General features: G+C 34.0%; 1 protein-coding gene across 5 annotated transcripts in view; it reads right to left on the bottom strand.

The window, feature by feature from the left end:
* The window catches only part of LOC100747277, a 50,262-nt gene that overhangs the window by 11,571 nt on the left and 14,837 nt on the right, over positions 1-23,854 (bottom strand). For all 5 annotated transcript variants that reach the window (XM_024364998.2, XM_012381096.3, XM_024365001.2 and 2 more), the window contains one exon: positions 6,898-7,161. In XM_024364998.2, the coding sequence (XP_024220766.1) occupies positions 6,898-7,060 (163 nt within the window). In that variant the 5' untranslated portion in view covers positions 7,061-7,161. The remainder of the gene's footprint in view (positions 1-6,897; positions 7,162-23,854) is intronic.

Raw genomic sequence — 23,854 nt, 5'->3', positions numbered from 1 at the left:
GAGTTTAAAGTTTATGGAGTATAATACTATCATAAGGAATCATGAGTTAAAAAAACTGAATATTTATTGCTTGCTAAGTAGAATTTCTATCACATTACCAATGAATTAGTGTTCTTTACTCCAATAAGAGATATGACGATATGGATAATTACATTTTTTTTTGGAAGCGAAGTTAAAGCAGCGAAGGACTAGGGCAACGAATTGTGAATATACGTGGTCCCTCATTTCAATTGTATTAAAATTTCTCTTGAAGCATTAACGATCTTTTTATCCAATTCTGTAAATATACTGAATATTGAATGCTTTGATATTTTCTACGCTCCCCATGGGTTGTACAGATTAACCCTTTTGCATCTATATCTCGCGATGTCGTTTATGCTTCGAGAGGCGTTTCTTTTCATTCACATACCAGACATTTCATCCGCGGATGTGAAAGGGTTAACGATCCTAAACTCATACCAGGACATCTCCTACGTTCAAAAATGTCTTGTTTCATTTTTCTTTAAACGTTGACGCGATATTTATGATGTATTAAGATAAATATAATTGCATTCCATAGAATAGATAACTGTTACTAATACGATAAAAAATGCTTAGTACAGAAGTTACTAAAATTCATAGCGCATCAATTTGAAAAATTCTTTCATTCGCCATATGTACATATAACTGTCATATTTTGACTTTTTCAATATAAGTTTTACATTTTAGTCAGGCCTGTCGTTAAATATTGAAAACCAGATACGCGTGTTATCTCGTCCCTGGAGTCATATGAACGATATTGCGTCGCGAGATACAGTGTCTGTGAATGTGAATAGGTCAAACAGCGAAAGGATTAACAGACCTACTGGCTGGTTCGATGTTTTTGCCGCGTTACGCCAATGCAGAGCGACAGTGGTGCACGTGTACGCACTTTACACGCGCGTTCGGGTTAAAGTGTCTCGTTGAAGAGGACGAGATGGCAAGCTCGAGCATTAAATGACGAGCAGTCCGACATCTGCGGCTTCTCCCGTTTTCGCGTGCCACGCACGCTGATGATTGATGACAAGCGTCTGACACGCCTTAGGGAGCTGATACTCTCGCCTCGAAACAATCAACGATTCGATCACGATAGCCAGGCAGAGTGAAATCGATTGGCCGAATTGTTGGCAATTTAAATTCAATGCACTTTAATGATATGGCACCCCCAATACAGATGCATCGATGGGAATTAATTAGTCGCAATCGAAATATAAATAGACGGCTATGTCTGTGACAAATCTGATTTTCTAATAGAACTCGTTACTTTTTGTTGTAACTTCTGTTTGAAATATATTATTAATCTTGGAAACGGTCTATGTTAATGTAACTCTTCCTTTGTAAAGTAATAAAATGATAAAATTTAATTTTTCCTATGAGTTGTATTCCTTAAATTAAAGCATCAACTGCATAATTATTAGCGATAGGAAATTATCTACTGTCATATCAATCGTCAACTATTTTGATGTCGTGGTATACATCATCAGAAGTATATGATTATTTTGTATTAAAAAAAGTTTTATCGTTTTATCTTACTTATGTAAAAATAGTTCTACTGTCGGTACTTTACACCGAATGACATCATTTACATTTCTCATTTCTCAAATATTCGTAGCTTCAAGCTCCAAGTGATTATTACAATATTAGAAAATTGTGAAATTCAGTTCTGACATAACAAAGATGACCGATTGACGACGATCATTTGTCGTCTGTTGCAAACAGGATACTACGTGCTTTCAGTGCAATGCATTTTATGGATAGAATCTAGCATAGCAACAGCGAGGTAAGAGCTTCATTTGTATCTTTATATGACAGATTACAACAAAACCTTATGCATACTACGTTTAGTTTGCAATGGAAATAACAATAGTTGTTGAACTTTTAAATTTAAATACTGCAATCTGGAATACTAGGAATATCTATCAAAAAATTTATTGGTGAACTAGAAACAGTAATTTTAATGAAATACATATTCAATTATACATTGTATCTTGCGCTATGGTCCATTTTATGTCACAGATAATGTCCCGTATCACACGATACGAAAGTGAATATTACAAAAATTAAAACATTTACATATTTTCAATTTTTGTAATATTCATTATATCGTATATATGCCTACATTCGTTTAAAACTGAGATCATTCGTCTACCGAAAAATTGTGTAGTCAACTGGATGAATTTCAAAATGCCAGCCCATTAATACCAGCAACTTCTTATGAAACACCATATATAATGGAACTTCCATGCGGAATCAAAAATGGCCCAACGGTCGCTAACCGCGACGAGACCGCATAATCTACCCTTCAAGGGTAAAAACCGTCCTCTCCACCAGTAGAACCCCTTAAACCGCGTTCTCATGCAAACCGCTGCGCCACGCAGAACACTCAACAAAATCGTGCACGCCATTTACGACCGGAATGGCGTTTTCACATTCTAAATACGTGACTTCTGCACATTTCGTCTAATGCCCTCTAACGTCGTCGCAGATTTTCTACATTCATTTGTCTTTTTACCGCACTCAACCCGTTTCGCACAAAGATTTCATTCTCAAATCTGCAACACATGACGAATATTCATTCTATTGCTTCGAAACGACACGGACAGCGTCATTCTGTGCAGAATGCTGGTCCATTGGCGTTTTTACAATGACGGTCCATCAGCCATTCCTATGCTCGATGACAATTCATCGGTCTTTTCAACGCGCGTCATTTTGGATGAAAATCGTGTTTCCAAGGCTACGATGTAAAATAAATGCTCGTGTCAGTGCTCTTAACAATGTGTTCATTTTTATGTAAATAACGAGAAGCAACAATTTATCGAGCTTTTCAATACATTCGTCAGCGTTTTATCAGTCTTCTCGATGGGTTTAACAATTTTTCAGTTGAAATTATTTTGGAATATACAGCGGGGACAAAAATAGTTGGATAACGAAAGTTTCGTTAAATACAGTCTGTTCATATAGAAACGTAAATATGAATTTCAATTATTTACTACATAATCTGTGTATTACGAGAATATACAGGGTGGTTGTTAACTGGTGGTACAAGCGGGAAGGGAGTGATTCTACGCGAAAAAAGAAGTCGAAAGTATAGAATAAAAATTTTTCGTTTGAGGTTTTGTTTTCGAGAAAATCGACTTTGAATTTTCGCTCGGTACGCGTGCACTTTATCACGTCTCGTTATAACGGAAAAAAAAATTTTATTCTATATTTTCGACTTCTTTTTTCGCGTAGAATCACCCCCTTTCCGCTTGTACCACCGGTTACCAACCACCCTGTATAATAAATAAAACTTAAGTATACAATATTAGTACTAGTAGCTCGATTAACTTAATTCCACTATATGTCCACTTATTTTTGTTCCCAATTGTATATATATAATATATACGATAAATATCTTTTTTAATGTTTTAAAAAATACGTGCGAAAATTATACGCACGATTGTCCGCATGTAACGATGATACACCATACAAAGAAATGTTTAAATGTTTCTAAGAATTTCAAACGCATTAGCTTATAGCTGTTCATGTGGGAACACGACTTTATGTAGTTTTGTTTCCCTTCGTATGTCGTATTGTGTTTGTATTTGGGCATATGTTATGGATCAACCAACGTCGTGTGCTATGGCAGAGGAAAAGAGTGGGCGAAGCTGCCTCGCTCTGAGAAGCAGCAGTTCTGAACAGCGTTGCGTTAAAACAAGCATGTGCTAAAACTTTCTCAGCAAATCCTGTATCTTCCTTGTCATTCTAATTTAAATCATATGTCAATCTAAAAGTTTCTAAATTTTGCTATATTTCTTGACATCATCTCGTATATTTTTAATATAAAAATTTCGATCGACAAATTTTTTATTTCATTTAACTTTGTTTTACTTTATATTTTTTATTTACTTAACTTTAATAACTTTTAATTATTTAATATTTAATTTAAATTTTAATAAATCCCAATACAAAAATTTGTAATTTAACGTCACTGTTTCATAGTCCAAAGTAATTAAAACGCATACGAACTGTTTGTCTTATCTGAAAATTTATAATTAAAAATTCCTGAATTACATGTTACATTCTCAATCGTAATTAAAAATTTAAACTGCATATCATTATGATCGAAAATGATTGAACATAAAGACTTTTAATTACTACCTTTGCCGATCAATTTTTTAACAAATTTAAAAATGCACGCTTGCCTTATGTTTAGTTTAAAAATAGCTAGAAATTTATAAAAGAAACGTAGCAGGAAACTATTCCAAACTTCGTTTGAAGTACCTTCTGCTATTTTCAATCTACGTTTTAACAGATCTAAAAATGTATATATACCTTATGTTTCATTTAGAAATAGTTGACAGTCTACAAAAGAAACGTAGAAAAGATCTGTTCGAAGCTGTGTTTGAAGTCCAATCTCTCTATTATTTCCCAATCATTGCAACTCTTTCGTCAAAGGACTTGCATAAAGCGACGAGTTATTCGTGTCATTCGTTCCATTCGAGACTGAAACTGACTTGGAACTTCTTGGTAACATGCTTGTTAGGTTGACGTCAGTCATGGTAGCCGATGACATATGTTTGACATACTGTAACAGATTTTCTTTTGAAACGACCGAAGACTGTGATAATAACGTGGCGGAACACAGATAAGAAAAAGGATGCGCCGACAGAAACTCAAAGCACTCCTGTGGATTCAGCGATGACATGAAAGTGTCCAACTGCAAGGTGCACCCGTTCTCTAAAGAATCTCGAGAAAACGTCACGGAACTGTAGGATTTTTACCATTTTTACACCAAACTTTCAGTGAAACAAAAATGAGAAAAGTTTCGCAAATTACCAGCTTGTCACCGCGATATTATTTTTTCCTACCACGTTTTCACCTTTCGAAACTTTCCAACGCCTAGGTATTTTTTACCGTATAAAATTATTACACTCGTCGCAATTTGCTCGGTGCACGGTAAAAATGTTAACTGAAGTTTTATCATAACAGAATACCATGTAATGAAAGGGTGTACAGAATCACAGTAATGAAACGAAAAAGCAGCTAGAAACTGAAATAACAAATTGCAAAGAAACAGAACGCGATGAAATTACACGGGTAAAGTAACAAAATTGCAAAGACCAACATGAAATTATAACAGTACAATTATTTATTTTTAATTTTTACACAGGCGCAGAATATGAGATTGGTAGAGCGCAACGAAATTTCATTAGGAACATTACGAAATCGAATAATTGGGCATTACTATGTTATTGTTACAATTTCGTTTCATGTGTGTGTATAAATTACGGCAATATAAAAAATTGCAAGAATAAAAATAAAAATTGTGACAATGAAATAAAAACATAAAAATGAGAAAGATCATTGGTAATTTGAAAAATATGTCGGAGTAAAATAGTCAAATCGCTGGATGATAAACATAATGTCGTCAGAAAAAATGACAAAGCGCGATAAGATGAAAGTAATAAAATAAAAGATTGCAGAAATTGCCATAGGAGTTACGATAATAAAATAGGAATTTGACAACAATGACTTCCCGTCATTTAAAAATTGCACAAAGTATCTCGATAAAATAATCGCGAATTACATAGTAAATAAATACGATGTCGTTAAAAAAAAACGTAATTGTAATATAATTACGCTAATAGAATGAAGAATAATATGAGAATTGCAATAATACTATAGAAATATAACGATGTTGTTAAAGACTATTGGTTAATTCAAGAAATACGTATTTTGGTAAAATAGTGGCGTAATTAAATGGCAAACGTAACTCGTTAGAAAGCGATCTAGAGGCTCGATAAATCATCGTTCCAAATATTAGGTGATATTGTGACGTTTCTGCGAGTACCTGGTAACTTGTCAAAGATCGTTACGAAAGAACGGGCTGTTCGAACGTGCCGTAAAAAGGATAATTAATGACGATAACGGTGAAGGGTGAAGATAAAACGGTCCGCTCGATAGGAAGTTCGTTCAAGGATGTAACGTTGCCCGTAGGAAGGTTGCACAGCACGCAGCGTAAATAACGAAGAGTTATGAATCGCAAAAGTCCGTGTTGCGATCGATTCCCAGTTAAGTAACTTTTAATTAAAACGCTTCTTTCCAGCATCCTTCCTGGTCCTTCCAACCAAAAATTTCCATTATCCTCAACTTCAATACAAACGAAAATTATGATCCGAAAAGCAGATTTAACTTAATGATAACGTCCAAACACAAATTTAATTTAGCTTCTCTAACTTCAAAGAGTCAGAAAACCAAGGGCTCGCGTCGAAAACTGGAAATCAAATTGATGGCGTCCCGGTTCTAAATATAGAAGAAGAGGAAATTCCGTTATTTCTTCTCGGTAATAGAACTTGGTGAATTAATTTGTTAAGTTTATATCTAGTTTCGTATTCGCTATCCCTGTTCTCGTTTCGATAAATAACAAGATTTTTAATATTCAAGCTTCAGCGTAAAATTGAACTTGCGAATTGAAGTTCGTCCAACTTATTGAATATTATAACAGGCGCAACATTTTAAATATTTTACATGTTTTCACTTTCTGATCGGTCTACTGATCGAGAATATACAAAAGAAAATATATTGTTCCTTTCAATATTACACACAATAGGATATATCTTCACTAAGGTTAAACGTCTCAATATAACTCGGAGGAAAAGGCGCCGTCGACGCATATATTCAACAGGAAGGAATTATATCTGATATAAATACTCTGTTCCTTCAAAGCGTCTTTTTATACATCGAGTTTCCCCTGCGTTAAATTATACGTTGAAAGAAAGGAAAGAAGGGAGGGAAAAAAAAGGGTTGATCGTGAAAAGCGACCGCCCCGACCTTCACCCTGGGAGCGCAACACGTGTAGCGAAAGGTATGTTAATAATAAATAACGTATCGACTTACCGGTATGATCAGTGTGTCGTTGATGATTCCTGACGTATGGAGGAGCTGGATGCCTGGTCTGCATGTTCCAGTAAGAGTTTCGACTGTTCCCAAAATTATTGACTCGCGGCTGTTGCGAAGGCGAAGTCTGCTTGCAAGGTAATCTGGCCATGGCAGTCATCATTTTCTTCTACACCCACACTCGCGATCGAATTAATCACTTCATCGGTGCTCTGCTTTGTTGCGTCGTCGTTTCAACCCCATTTTCGAGTGACCGTTTGCTCGCTGAAAAAATTAACAGATTAATTATCAAAAATTGGCACAAGCTCGAGTGGATTCACGCCCTTTCAATTTCGTAACCTTAAACGTCTCGTTTTATTTAATCTTCGTCACCGATTGTACGAAAAAGAGCGACTTTATTACGATACAACCAGATTATTACGTAATTACTGTCAATGATAGTGTGAAGGTATCGGTGTATTCATATGTTGGTAGATTTATATTGAAAAATTGTTATATGAATCCCTATTCAACAAGAAACAATTTATTTTTGTATAATAAATATCGTTTTTCGACGAGATTTCAAAGTCATAAAATATTCAACGATTGTTTCTATTATTTTGCTCACACAACTTTGGTCCATTTATTTTCTTCATTGATTTGATCTTCTTAAAGTAATCATATTCTATTTCTGTAAACATGCATTTTTCTTATGATGTGAACTGGATGAAATTATCATGAAACAACAAGAATATCAGATTTTTAGTGATCTACAATCAATGAGCTTATAAGATCACAAAAGAAGAAATATAGGTATCGATCCAATCTTCATTTTAAAACGAGAAAATAATCCTGAGTAATATTTTATGTATTTTTGCATATTACATACGACATCTTGGCATCTTTAAATTTTCCACAAACGCAGAAACATCTGTAGTCCATTAATCATATGCTGAGATAACAAAATAGGGGAGTTTACAAAAGGTGAAGTTGATTAGTTTTGCTTGCAACATATGAATTTGTGATATCAACAATTTATGAACCAATGTAATATCGTGGTATGTGGTGGCGACTGGATAATATTCGAGACGAAATCGTGCGAACCGTGTCGCGATCGTAGCACAATTCAAACAGCGGTTGTAAATCAAATTCAATACCAAGTGAAAGCATGTCGAAGCATCTCCTTAACAGATTACTCAGCTGTGTAACCGTTCTGTTCTAGGAAAATATGACACACGTGGTGAAAGCGATCGGACGGCCGTTCCAAAAGTAAAGCAAAACTAAAATTAGATATCCATAGGAAATAAAATGGTAGGCAGGTTCACTATTTTCCAAAAGCTCTTAGTTCGTGCTTTTCACCATGGATGTAGATAAGACTGTTCTAACGACGTTTTGATAAATCGTTTGACGATACGTTGTGCAAGATAATTGAAGTGGATGTGATAAATCGTAGCGATTTGACGCATGAAAATAGAAAAAATCGATTAAATAAAATTTTAAATTGTATGGGTAGAATAATTCCTTTCATAAACATGAAAAGATAGATACGATTATTATTTTGTCGTTTGTGAAATCGTGACATTTGGTTACTTTAACTGACACTTTCTATCGCGTTTCAAAGTAAAACGAATTAATAGAGGATTAAGGACTGCTATGTCAATAGTGTTCTTTTCTGTAAATATAGAAGGGATAATTAAATATCGATTTTGTCTTTTTTTCTTTAATCTGATTACATTTTTGTGGTAACTAACGTATACACGTTATGACCTTACCTTAAGGACATTCAGATAAAGATATCGAAAAGTAAATACATGGTTTATAGGATGTCGAAAGCAGGAAAATCTGTTGATCAGATCGTTAAAATGGGATGTGAAGACGAAACATTAGGTTGTCAGGCGATTAGTCTATCCATCAAATAATCTAAGCCACTGATAAATAAATGATAAAGATTCTAAAATACCTACAATGTACGTTAAATTAGGTTTTTTTTAAAAAAACAAAGATCGAGTAGCTTTTTATCAATATGTAATCTAAGGCTTATTCCTTTAGAAACAAGAAAATGAAATTTTATAGCTCGCAATAAAACATTGACATTTTGTATAGAATAAAACAAATACTATCGATAGTAAATACTTCAATATATTTCTGAAGCTTTCTTAGTAACCCATAGCAAACAATCTCATCTTTTTTCAATTTATCCCATAAAATTAAGGAGTTTCGCAATTACTATTTAAAAATACTGTAGTTTAACAGTAATCATCGATAATCCACTAATGTTACTTACTACTTATAGTTCACTGACTTTGCTCGTTAATAACAACTTTGTTCCAATAAGTGGATTCAATCAACAGGAGTCCACTTAATGAGACGCTAATTCATTCCAATAAGTGGATTCGCATAAATGGAGTGTCACCGTTATTCGAACTCATGAAAAGCAGAAAATATTAGAATATTCGTTATTGCCAGGTGAGTATGTACCGCGGACCATAAGTGGCACTCCAAAATCTCAATTCGTCACATCTTGAAAACGCAACAGCATCAGACAGGCGAAAGAAACTGACAATTTGTTTTATCGCCGCCAATTTTTCCATGCCAGTTTGCGACACACACCGTTACAACTGTCTGACTCACGAGTCATTTATTTTCTTTGAGATCCTCGGCTACGCGCAAAAATTCCATCGCAATGATCATTACCGATCGCACTGAAAATTCCCTCTCATCGCCTTGCCATCGGTTTTGTACGGAAAGACTCCTGGAAGCGACGATTTCTCGGTAGCGGCATGCAATCTCGTAAATGACACGGACGAATAAAGTCATAAGGGACTCGCGAGCATGGAATCAAAGTCGAATGACTCGAACGATGGCCAGCGCGAGCTCGTTTATCATCCAACGAGAAATATTATCATTCCATAGTAAAGCGTGTTATTTCGACGACGGTAATGACAATCGATATAAAAGCAACGGATGTGCAATTTAGAATAAAAACCGTAAAAAAATAGCAATTAGCTTGAAGTAAACTAGTAAAAAGATAATTGAAAAGTGAAGGGATAAAGTAAGAAATTTCACAAAATAGCTTTAATGGAAAAAATTAAATTTCGATACTTTGGTCTGTCTCAAAAGAAAACAAAATTCGATTCAACTGTATTGTTAATAATACGAAACCTATATGTACCTTGATTAAACGTCATAAAACAGAATGATTAATAAAATATCAATTATTTTACATTTAATTATATCCGTGTTTTGTGTGATATTTCCTGCTTCTCACCGGTACACCAAATCTTTAGCGTTATCTTATGGAGATATTTGAGATATTATTATCACTATGATTTGATAGTTCTGCAGTCCCTGTTCTCACAAACAAAATGTCTTATGAAATGGAAAAGCACGAAAAACGAACATTGCTTGCTTTCTCTTCTTCAAAGTACAAGATCCATTCTATCCTAGTTTTTAAAACGAAGTAAATAAATTACGATTTGAAGAAAATTCCAACAACAAAAAATTAGAAAATTAGAAGTAATTAAAAGGAAACTCTATATGCTATCAAACATTCAGCCACCATAGATAAACTGAATAGTCCATAGCAAAGCTTAGCTATTAACGATTCAGTTTACCTACGTTAATAATTAAAATCCGTTACTATATTCATTCACAAACGTTTGATAACGATCACACTAAATATACAGGTTTGTTATTATAATGGATAATTGTTGTTATTTCTATACTCAGAGGTAGGATCAGAATAGTTATTATTTTATTGAATGGATAAATCTATCACACCGTTGTGAGCCAAAAAAACCTTTATTGCACGCGTTTACAAAAGCTAGGGATAAAAATAAAAAAGCATCTTAAGCCTATCGATTAAATCTATCGATTGTAAATAGGATTATCTTCTAGTTATTATTTCTTATAACTAACGCATCTGCATATGGGTGGCGAGCACGAACTCACGTTGTCATTTTCAACAATAATTAACTGTTTCATTAACCTTGTAATTTCTGAATATTATTATTTATATCGAATGTCTCATAATTCTTATTGTTTCGAACTTTACCAACATAATCATGATAGCGTCTCATAACAATGGCAATGACAACCTAATTCCATTTGTTTCCTAAATTCCATTTTTGTTTGAATTATCCTCATGAAAATATCAACTTGCATAAATAAAGGTTTAATAAAGAAATTCCGGAACGTTTCTGTGTATGTCTATATAACATTTTCTTCGAATTTATAGCCAGATAATTCAACAGAATCTAGCTGATAAATAAATACTGAAATACCCTGTACATCGTTTCCTGTATGTTTATCTCTTTTTTCTAAAAAAGAATGCAGTTTACCAGTAAGCCCCTCGCTCGTTGGTAAAATCAAAGTCAAGCAAGTCATCGTGAACCGATAGCGTCAGCTTGGCCGCCTATCTGGCTAGGAGGAACAAGTTATCAATTCGTTGGAAACTCTGTTGTTTCGTGGAATGGCACCAGAGCCACAGATCGAACCGAGTTTACGCCTGCCAAGTAAGTAAGTCTGTCTTTACGGCTTTGCACACTGACAGAGGCCACGGGAAAGAGACATGCAGTCTAGGATAAAGGCTGGAAGATAAACAGCGACCGATGAATCACCCTCGCGACCCGGTCGTTCTACAAAATTGCGTATCGACGAGAGAAGAAGGGGGTACCACATTGTTTAACTGGCGAATATTATCGTACGCTGAGAAATGCCCGGAGGAATATAAATGAGATCGCCTCTGGCACGTCGAACCACCAGTACCAACAACATCTGTTCGTAACAGCGTGTGCTCGCTCGAAAACCGATTTCTCAAACATTAGCGACGCGTTATCTGTCAGCTGTTCTAGGCGAAATGTCCAGGTAGACATTATCTGATAGAGGAAGTACGTGGAGTGACAGTGGAATTGTCTTCGATAAAGTTTCCATCTGATAACACTTTTACACCAAACCTTTTCTGCCGTCGTCAGGAATTTCAAGACTTCGTTGCATTCAGGATATTTTTATTTGAAATGAAAGTAATTACTTCCAGATATAACTAGACTGTGGTTTTTATACACATGATTAGAAAAGGTACATAAAATGTACAAGGAACGGTACCTATTTTCTAGAATATTTAATATAAACTGTTCAAGGAGATAGAGGATTGAAAAGTGTATTATAGTAATTGTGCAAAGTGATGATTTGGTATATCCTTTATTTTTCCACATCTGTGGACTGTACTATTGTACGTATACTGTAGTATGTAGTGTACTGTAGTCTGTACTATTATATGTATTAGCGTATTATTGAAAGAAAAATTTGTCTTGAAAAAATTACATCGTGAAGCAAAGATAACTTAAATGAATATTTGGTAGTTTAATTAAATCTTACAAAGTTTGTGTCTGTTGTTGCAATTCGAATCTTTTAACTGCCAAACAACTAATATTTAGATTGAAAATTATTCAAGGAGATTATAAATCCTTTCATATTCAAATACATATATTCAAAGTACATACTTTAATAAGCCATAATTTTCCTTCTCTAAAGCCTGCTTTACCTTCTCTTATTTTTTAATCTAATTAATTACTTCCCTACCACTGCAGCTAAAGGTTCAGTAACAAAATTTGTTACCAGTATTTCGAAACGAAAAAGGTATGTTAATATAACTCACAAGGTCTTCGATAATTGCAATGCTAAGCAGTGTATTTTTAGACACAGACACGAATTGAAAGTTTACGTGTGTCGGCTTAAAACCAGTTTTTCGAGTTAAATGTCTTCGAAATTGTGAAACCTAGAAATTCGATCAAATATACTCTTTACTCTTCTAAAAAACGAATGGGCAGAATGTTTTTTATTGTTTCCATTTCAAATTATATCTATCGATTAAAGTGGGAAAGCAAAAAAAAACAGAGCAAACACAATTCCCATTAAATTCATGAATATTTGAGATATTAATGACCATTGATGAGATAGTACGCTCTTTCATAGCAAAAGTATCAGTAACAGTTTGTAATTACCATTAAATACCAATTACCAATGACTACTAGGAAAAAATAACTTCTTACATTTATTTGAATTAACCATAACAGACTGGGAATGTTTATGCATTTACAAGAATGTTAAAGGTAACAAAATATACAGGATATATTAAAATATAGATTTATAATGCACTGCCTCTCATAATTACGAAACTACCCTAAAGTTTTGTATTTTTTCTACTTGGGGATCTCCATAAAATGAAGCTTTCAAGAATATATGTCTCTCTGATCGATGACATTTTAAACACACGTGTAACTCTCGTTTGATATACGTGTACGCATGTAAATATGAGGATCGCTAATTTTGTCCTCAAAGGCCTCTATCGTGTTCTTGCATCGTGAAAGCTTTTCCTTTGACTCTGACATCGTCATAACATGATAGCGGAGACCTTCGTCGCCAAACATAAATTCCACTTTATCCATGAACGTGAGAAAACTCTGTTTGTAATCGCAGCATCCTTTCCGAGAACTCGGCAGTACAAAAATGAAACGAAGCAAGGAAAATGCAAAACAAATACAGAAAAGAATAACAAACGGATTACTGAATCTAATCGTTTGACAATTCGAACACGGCGATATTCGATAAAATCATAATCATTTTGAAAAGATATATACGAACCATTCTTTTTTTATTTCTCAGATGAAATTTGTATGCTCCTTTTAAGAACGTTAAATTGGACAATTTAATGATTAAATTACACATTAAACAATTTTGTATAGCAAAGAGCTTTTGAAATTTAAATGTATATTCAGATTGACAGTAGAAATACTTTTTAACATTCTGTTATATTCTAGTATTTTAACCTTATGAAGAATTTTGGTAGATATACATCATATACACGTTATATGTATATTTAGATTTCCTTTAATTCAAGCTTAATTTCAAAAGATATAATTAACGTTATTGTGAATAAATGTCATTGAATATAACTCATATGAAAGCTTTTTTATGAATAATTTTAATTTATACGACAGTTTGATAAATTAAATGCAGCGATCTTCTTCATAGATATCAAAAAAGTGAAATTACTTTTTAAAATATATATAAATATATATAAACAATATTCATATATACAAACCATTTCTTTTATTTCTCAGATAAAATGGGAAAATTTGTACGCTCCTCTCAAGAACGTGTAATTGGGCAATTTAATTATTAAACTACATATTAAACAATTTTATATAGTGGAGAGGTCTTTTGAAGCTGAAGTATGTATTTAAGTTAAAAGCACAGGTTCCTTTTAGTATCCAGTTATATTTTAGCATTTTAAACTCTTCAAGGATGTTGGTAGGCATACATTATACTCGCACTATATGTATATTTAGCTTTTCTTTAATTCAAGCATAATTTCAAAAGATATAATGAATCTTGTTAAGAATAAATGTCACTGAATGTATGAAAGCCTTTTATGCATAATTTTAATTCAAGAGAAGAAACATTATTTTTCTCAACGAAACAAGACAAAAGGAATAACAATCGCCCCTTTCTAACCTTAATAAATTCATCCCTCTGTAACAACGTTAATAGCTTGGTAACATTGCAAACATTATTTAATCACTTAATTGTTTACAAAATTAAAAGTATAATACAATAATAAATAAATCTATCTAATTTTGTTGTCTCTATTATTATTACTATGTTTATGTTATATTATTACCTTTTTTTATTATTTAATTTTATTAATTCCAACATATTCCTCAGCATTTATTCTCCTTTTACATTTGCAAAGGTGATAAACGCTGCAAGTCCGCAGCGTTCAAATGATAAACGACGTAACTGGCAAAATTAACGCGTTTCTTTGTTTCTATTGGAAAGCTTCACCTCTGACGCTTAGATCGTTTACCATTTCAATTCCATGATTCGCTTTCTTCCCTCGCTCGACCGAATAAAATCCTTCTGGAAAGAACGTCTTCGATATTCATTGGAAACTCTATATATTGGTCAGCGTGAAGAAAGACGAAGCGTGTAGGTACAAGACGCGTTCGTTACGGTAATAGTTTATCGTGAAACGTGCCACGGACTACCGTTTCGTTCCTGAACGGTGAATTTCTCATTGGAAAATGAGCTCGTTCGATTCGACCGAGCAAAAAAACTGCGAAACGGCTCGCGCGACCACGCACGTCGGAGAACAGGAACTAACGAGCACTCGAGTCTCTAACACGCGTCGAGATTTAATGCTCGTTACGATAACTCCGACTATTTGAAGAGTATTCGCGGAAGACGCGTCGAGGTTTAACAAAATTTCACGGACGACGACCTGCGTAAATGGTGACATCATATATATTCGTAACGCAAAAATTATTATAAACGAGTGTCTTTAATTTCCAGGAGAAATGGCATTCAGATGGAAATTCTGATGAATATTAAAAGAAACTGAAATTTATCGAATGTGAATGGTGTTAATTTTAGCGGAAACTTAACGACATAGCAAGTTAAAATGTTGAATGCTTTTTTATTAAGCACGTAGGATAGTGAAATACCTACCGCTTTATGAAGCAGGTTGGAGCGTTGAAACACCTTTTCATGAATTCGAAACATTTATATATTCTTGGTCGATCGTACACTATCGCTCAAAAGTATCCGGATATTCGCTTATTTCTGTCAAAATATAATTTAAGTATCACAAGTGAAAATTAAAGAGAACGATGACCGTAAATCACATGTAGCAAAAGCGAGGAATCATAAGTCATTAAATTTATCTGTACACTCACATTAAATTCAATTGAAAAAAAAATAAAAGCGCTGTATATCATTAAGAAAAATCTAGAAGACGAAAAAGGAAAAACATCAGAAAATATCAGGCAATATCAAAAAATTGAAATGAAAGCACGAACTTCAACTTCTACCTCACGGCAACTCACTCATGTCACAATTAGTGCATCTTTCAGAGACGAGATCCTCTAATTATTTGGAGCGGTGTAACGTACCGAATCATCGTAAGCCCACGGCCACGAGCAACTCCAATAACGTCTCGTTTTCGCGCAGACTTATTTGCTTCGGCGAGTCCTCAAGGGCAGAAAGCTTACAACCTGCGACGCTCGAATCCACAAACCAGACAGAAATTCAGGAAACGGCCTATCAGATTGTCGAGAATTTTCCCCAACGTTTCATCGAATTTCCGCTTATTTTAACCGATACCAAATCTGTTAAGAAGATAAAGATGGTCAAATGATGACTCGGCCGAACCTCCTAACGCTCAAAATCGCACGTTTCTAGTACAGAAAACGGAAGAACGATGACAAAGCTGCGTTATCTGTCGGCAAAGAAAAGGACCATTACGGAACCTATATCTATTTTTTTTTGTAACTGTCGTCAAGCATATACATCGATGAACTGTAAAGCATTGTAGAGAACTGTAAGAAAGTAAAGAAGGTTATTGCGTTTAAGTAATTAAGATAAATTTATCTATAGAAACATTTTGATGGCTTCATTGATAGGAGAAGAGTAATGGTGTCATACAAAATGGCAATCTTCAGCGCAAAATTCAAAATCGCATGTAAATAGATACAACGGTGAATATGATGTTTAACTTATTGGTATATTTATTTTTTCAGACTAAATGTTCCCGCGCATACGATTTTTAATTTTTTCTACCAGTATTATATTTTGTATTATTTATATTTTATCGTTTCTTAGCCAAAATTGTTATTTTTATCTTCAACATCTTCAATTTCTCTCATGCAAAATAAATATTTCTCATTAACAATCATTCTACATTAATTTCAAAATTTATAGTAGGACAAAATTTATAGTAGTTATTAATACTGTTTTCAGCTGCTGCTTTATCGTCAAAGAACTTCTCCCTTCGTGAACAGACTTGTTCGTGTTGCTCGATTAAAATGGTCGATTGTGGTTTGTCCAGCGACATGTACGCAGTGCACGCAAACGCGTGCAGGTTCGTGCAAAAAGCAAGATAAAGTCTTGTTTATAATACCAACGGAAGACGACATATATATTTTCCAACAATTATTGTATCAGAAAACGTACAAGACAACGAATTTTTTATTCCTGATATAAGAAGATATATTTATTACCTTTCGCAGAAAATCGTGGAAGGCCTTTAAAAAGCATCGCTATGAATATAAACATCTTTAGAACGGTTGGCAACAGGTACAGTGCAAAAAAAGGAAAAAAGAATAAAAGAGCGAATAGCGAGACATGAAGTCGCACGTAAATGTCGAAGAAATGAGCGTGATCCATCGATCCTTTGTATTCGTTCCTTTTGATTTTCTTCGCCATTTATTTTCATTTCATTCGTCACATTCATGGCTTAGGTTAAAAACCAAACATCTGTAACCTTGGTATATTGAAAGAAAGAAGATATGCTTCTACCAAGAAAACTTTAATTTCAGAGAATTAACTTGAATTTCAAATTACACAAAACGATGTACATATCGTTAAATGTAAATTGCGTGCAATGTTTCAACTTTTAATGTTTTAATGTCTCAACAATAATGTTTCGTATTTTAGACATGATATTAATGCACTAAATACCAATTTTCAATGTCCATTCTCGCAGCGAAGAACACCATAAGACAGCGAGCTAATGAAAACCTACATAAATTGAAGATATGTTGTAACGAAAATCTATGGATCGGTCGTTTTAACAGATTTATGCAAATGATCTCGCGTTATCACGAAGAAAAACGAGCGTTCTCGGCTCGACCTAAATAAATTGCGATCGAACAAACGAGCACGAGTCGTGTTCCCTTGAGTTTCGTTCGCCAGACGAATTTCCTAGCCGTCTAATATATCGGTTAGTAGCGGCTGCGAGAGATTAATTATCTAAGAATTAATTCAGAGAAAAATTCCCACCGAGCTCGTGCGGATCCTCTGACACCGAGGCGCAGGATTCATTTGGTCGCGAACGTTACGAGTTTCCGCCGAACTGATTATTTAGAAGCCTCCTGGGAAAAAAGACGCGATGTGAGATGGGCTTAAGGAGGCGATAATATCAGCGAATATATGTCCGTATATTTCTCCGATGCAGCCGACGAACGGGATCCCAGCTTGTATACGGGCAACTTCTGTATACAGGCTGGAGATGTCCTAAGTACACGTCTACATGTAGGATATGCATCGGTGACCGTGATGCCGCAACGTATATGGTGTCCAAGAAGTACAGTTCGACTCTATTTATACAGAGTGTGTCTAAAAATATCAGGGCTAAATTTATCCTACTTTTCAATAAGATCAAGTAGATGAGAAAAGGTTGTGTAAACTTATGTCCAAAGATGCCTTATTATATATATAAAACTGTAAACGTTTAGTGATTTATGACAAAATTTTCTTTATATAAGTATTTATGAGGGGAAATATGACAGAAAACTTGCATTCCTACAGGAGGAAGAAATTTACAACGGCAAAAATTGGTAAAAATCTTTAAACACATAATTTTTCAAGAAAAAAATTTAGGATGTCATTCATAGAATTTGCATTCATCGATCTTACCTCATTAACAGATGTTATAAGTTTATCCCAAACTTTTTGGATGGCCTGTATATATTCGAAGAGTATAGGCGAAGAATTTGATAAATAACATTTTCTATATTTTACAGGGAAGCAATTTTTTAAGTCAGTATGTTGTCAATTATGTCTACCTAATAAAAACACATAATATAATAAAAATTTGTATAAGAAACAAGTATAAGAGGAGCTTAACTACCGCCAATTATGAACACAAAAAGATTTTAATATATTACGAGGCGAAACATTTTATTATATTTTATTCTTGATTAAGATTACAAAAAAGAATGCTGTAATGTATTCTAGTGATACAAAATGATATTTGAAAACGCAAGCTATTTACAAATCATTTCCTTGCGGTTCATCTTGCGCATTGTCACCCAACCATTTGCCATTAAATTAAGCAAAATTAGATATATCACCATCTATACATCCTGAAGGATAATCGTAACAGAATTGTCAAAATCTGTTTTTGTCTTACCCGATAAAAATTCAAAACGGTTATTTTATGCCGCCTCACAAGAGATAAGTTATCATACGGAATGAACAACGAATCTTGATCAGCCGATCGCCGAGATCTATAACGCAAGGTCGTTATGATTCAAAATTCATGACTCTATTCGCCTAAGAACATACCTAGAGAAAGATAAACGATGGACAACAAAAAATCTTTGGATAGTTTGAGTTGTAGCTTTGAAAATGTATCAAACGGAAACAAAACAATATTGAAACTTTGAGAGAGAATTTTACGCAAACATATTTTACGCGTTCATAAAAATAATAAAAATATTATTTTTACAAGTCTGTAAAATTTAAAATTTGAGTACTATAATTAATATCCAAGAATAATACCAAGATTGATGATTCGGGCTTATGCATTCTTTATTTTAATTTATGTAAAAAAACAATTATATTAAATATGTAATAGTTATCTTTTTATCCCATTTACAAGAAACAGTAACATCTCTTCTTCTAGGAGGATATAACTGTTGAACATAAATCCTTCGACAAACGATGAGAAATTTGTTCAGCTAATATTAATATATGTCTCGGATATAATTATCATAATTCAGTAACGTATGCATATTACCGTATCTTAGAGTTATTTGACACAGCTTCATATTTTTCCTCACTGAACACTTAAAGCACACGATATTTTTCTCTTCTTTCGTTATTACATCAGAAGCTAGTGCAATACCTCATGATATACAACAAAGTTTATTATTCTACGCGGAGTTCATGACCGAATTATAAAATGTTGATACCTAGACAAACCTTGCCTACTCTACTTTACTAAACTCTCAAAAATTCGAAAATTAAATGTGTCAATTGTCTTGTCCAAATATTTCACTCGTGGGAAATTCAGTTTCACCAATTCATCCAACGGACGCGAATTTTTGAAACTAACGGAACACACTGTATGTATGTGAACGAGCGTGAACGCGAGAATGTAGTGCACCAAGACCGTTGCACGGTAACGTTGCCTTTCACGTATATACGCGATCATGCACACGGTTTCATGGGTTATTTGCATAGTCTGCTCGACTGTCTGGCGGACGGAAGCTGACTACGAATTCCTGCTAGAGCAGTCGCCTGTGTCAAGTGCAGCTAATTCATTTTGCTGACTATACCAGGGCTCTGGTTCGATCCGTCCTTCGGATAATATTAAGACTCATAGCGCAGACCTATGACATCGGGAACCTATGACACAACCGGTCTCCACGCAATTCCTGTGGCCTCGATATCATTATTGATGAGTCGCGAAACGTCACGAGTCTTACAAGCTTACGGCTATCCTAAATAGAAATGGTACCGACAAGAATGTCATTCAAAGTGTAGAAATTAATGCATTAACTCGATAATAATGTTGGGAAGAATGGAACATCCTACTATAATTAGGTATTAATCTTCGGGACTTTTCTTCGATTCTGTCATTTTCAACAAATATTTGTCGTTGTACAAGTCATTTTAAAACCGCAAAAGCAATTTGTGTTTAATTGTAACTCGGGTAAAGTATCCTCCGAAAAGGAAAGTGGAGAATAATATTATTAGGAAATTTAAATTTTCTATATTTTTCATTAATATATATTTATTTTAACATTATTAATATAATATGGAAAGAGTGTGTAATTTGTTTCGAGGTACAATTTTATTCGTTTTCTCGCGGCAGCGAATTAATGGTTCCACTGAATTGTTACGCGTCTATTTACGCTCATTATTAAGGAAGTATGTAATTGTTTCACGTATGTAAGGTGTGTTTTCATGCAGTTAAATGGGGCATGTTAGTGCATTATTGTTGATAACTGTAATTATGTGAATACTAGGTCGATCCGTGAGCTTTTGCGTATACTTTTGACAAACTGAGTGATTTTTACGAAAGAACGTTAGATAGATTAATGTCGAAACGGGAACACGTGTAAGAAAATGTAGATCATGTTTTTCTCAATTGAGTAACTACACTAAAAAGGATGTAAAAATTCGAGAACATATCATGTACTCAAAACATAAATATAATAGAGCAATTTTTATTAAAATTATAATTAATATTTATATTTGTGATATACTATTAATTATATCTCAATCCTAATGTAAAGAAGTTTTTCATAAATTTTAAACGAAGAAGAAAAGTAGGAAGCTAAAAATATAATGGCAATTAACGTTGTTTAAATTGAAATATGTATGTAGGTATGTATTACCCATAAATACGACCCATAAATTACGCGTAGAGAATCAACATAAAAGAGGAGTGGTGGATTAAACGCGGAAGTGGTTCCATAACGAGACAGTGATAAATGTTAGCAATTGGAATAGGAAATTCTGGAAAATTTTGTAGAAAGCTGGCACAGAGAGATCCGTTTATACAAACATTTTGGAATAAAATTCATCAAGTTTAATATAACATAACCCAGAAAATCTATAAAATAAAGTTAAAACGAGATCAAACATTTTAAATATTAGATATAAATCTAATAATAGGTATCTCTAAAAAATAATTCCAGTAGAATTATTCAAATATTCCGACACAATTTCTTCGTATTGAATCTGTAATCACAAGATACCGACAAATTTCATAAAAAAGATATGATGACAACGTACTTCCCTTTCTAATAATTTCACTCGTTTCAGCGCAAAATTCCCAATCTCTCTTCTACTGCGAAAAAAAAGAACCTGCTTACTCTTCGACTCGTGGATCACCTTACAATGAAATCTAAAGCCTCATCACCGATAATTCCGTCGAATCAACGTTTCGACTCAACAGAAAACGCTTCGTAATCGAGAGTAAAAAGAATCGTCAGTCTATCTTACTATCTTGTGCAAATAGATAATATCAAATATAGTGAATATCAATCATATATTAACTGTATGAGATTCATGTAAGCCGACTAAGATTTAGTAAATCAATATAGAATAATTTTAACATGGTAGGCAATGTTACTAATATACGCGAGTACAGCCAATGTGCTATATAATAATAGAATATTTAAAACGATGCGTATACAATGACTCGTGAAAATATTCATACACTCCTGGAATTTTTTATGTACAGTATATATTTTACAAAATATTTTTAAATTTCATTAGTACTGTAACAATTATCCTGATTATATTGGTAAAATTTGAAACGGATCTTAAAATGCATGTATATAAAATTTACAAGATATTTATTGCACTTTGTAAAGATCATTAAAGTATTTGGATAGTACATTATTCGCTATGTTAAGAAGTCACAACCTGTAGTGAAACTATCTTTAGCACTAACTGCATATTTAAGACTATTATTCATACCGTATACTAACTTTTTACTGGGTGTATGTTCGCAGTTAAATGTCTTGTAACTTCTATATACATTTTCGGATCGGTTTCAAATTTTGCTATTGCAATGACAACAGGCATGACTCATGACGGTGGTAATGAAATGAAAAAAAATGTCATATATCACACATAATATATTCATAAAATAAATTCTGCGGTAGTTCGAATATTTTCGTGGGGCACTGTAATATATTCATACAAAAGCATAAAAAATATAAATAAAGATGAGAATTAGGACGACTTTATTAGCGTAGCTAATACCAAGCTGATTAAGACTGAGGACCAAGAAGTTATCAGCAGGAAAAAGCCTTGTTTCGTTTCTTCCTCCTTCCAAGCCTACTAATCGGTAGCGTAAAATGAATTTGCCTAGGCAACAGTTTATGGCACACGCGTCGATTGACCTACATTGTTGTGTCACAGGAAGAGATGCCTGGGACTGAATTACCGGAACACCAGCGAGGGCAACGGACGAGCGTGAGGGTGACTTAATTAGCCAATTATTGTCATCGTGTATGGTACAGACGGTGGGGACAGGAGGCACAGAGTTCTGGCCACCTATACAGGTTCAACCTTTAACGACCGCCCGTTGTTACATTCGGCCCAGCTAAATTCAGGACAAAGCCGCGTAGACGTCAGCTTTATCCTTGAACTGCAACCGTCCGTTCAAATTTTCCACAAAGTGAAGCCTTCGTTAGTCGTATCTCTGCCCTTTGAAACTAGCCAATAAAGTATTTCACGCCTTCGCGCCATTTCTATGGACGTGCATATTTATACACATTTACGTTAGACGCGGACCAGATGCAGAGATATAACGTGACAGATGTTTGCAACGGAAGGCTTATGGAAATAATTGAATTCTATTTAAGGTAATGTATTTTTTTTCACTACAATATTTAAGAATTAAACAGGCGAAGATTATGTTTCTAAGAATTTTTTAAATATTTCTTTTTATCGATTAGAACGTTGAAATGTTGAGTACATTGCGTTCTCAAAAAAGACTGTTAAAAATTGAATTTATCAAAAGAGGAATAGTATTTTCCTTGATGAATTAAAATTTATCAAATGTAGGATTTATAAATTAATAAGGAATCTAGATTATTAACATATTAAATATTGTTTTGTTTTTAATAATATTTTTCTTCGAATAATAACTTTGATCTTGAAAATAGAAAATGATAATTTAGATTCTCTTCTCTCTTCTCTCTCTCTCTCTCTCTCTCTCTCTCGTATTTCTTTTTTTACATCATGTCCTCGAATGAGGTCGTTAACGTCATCACAGCGGTCATTGATTTCGCAGCGGTGACATTACGCAATTCGACAATTATATATTTCTAGTGGTACAGTGCACACGTAAAAAATGAAGACATGGTTTATTATGAGTTTCTTCTGTTATCTTCGATCCTTATCAAGTGATATACACAAGCGTACGATCTCGTTATTACAAATATAAATCTGCATAGTGTCATCGACGTGACACCACCGCGATGTCGTATCGGTCATCTGCATCCAGGTCTTAAGAGACGCTGCACCAGATGGTTGCGTGGAAATTCGAAACAGATGTCGGACGGAAATTGTATTCCGGATTGGTGAGAAAGTTCGAGGAAACTCGATGTCCTTCGAGATCCTTGTTAGGCACCGATATTGACAAACACGTGGTTGCTTGCAATCTCCTGAC

Source organism: Bombus impatiens, unplaced genomic scaffold (assembly GCF_000188095.3).
Source record: "Bombus impatiens unplaced genomic scaffold, BIMP_2.2 scf_0127, whole genome shotgun sequence".
Lineage (NCBI taxonomy): Eukaryota > Metazoa > Arthropoda > Insecta > Hymenoptera > Apidae > Bombus > Bombus impatiens.
The sequence above is the reverse complement of the archived record's forward strand: the minus strand, read 5'-3'. Positions and strand labels throughout refer to the sequence as shown.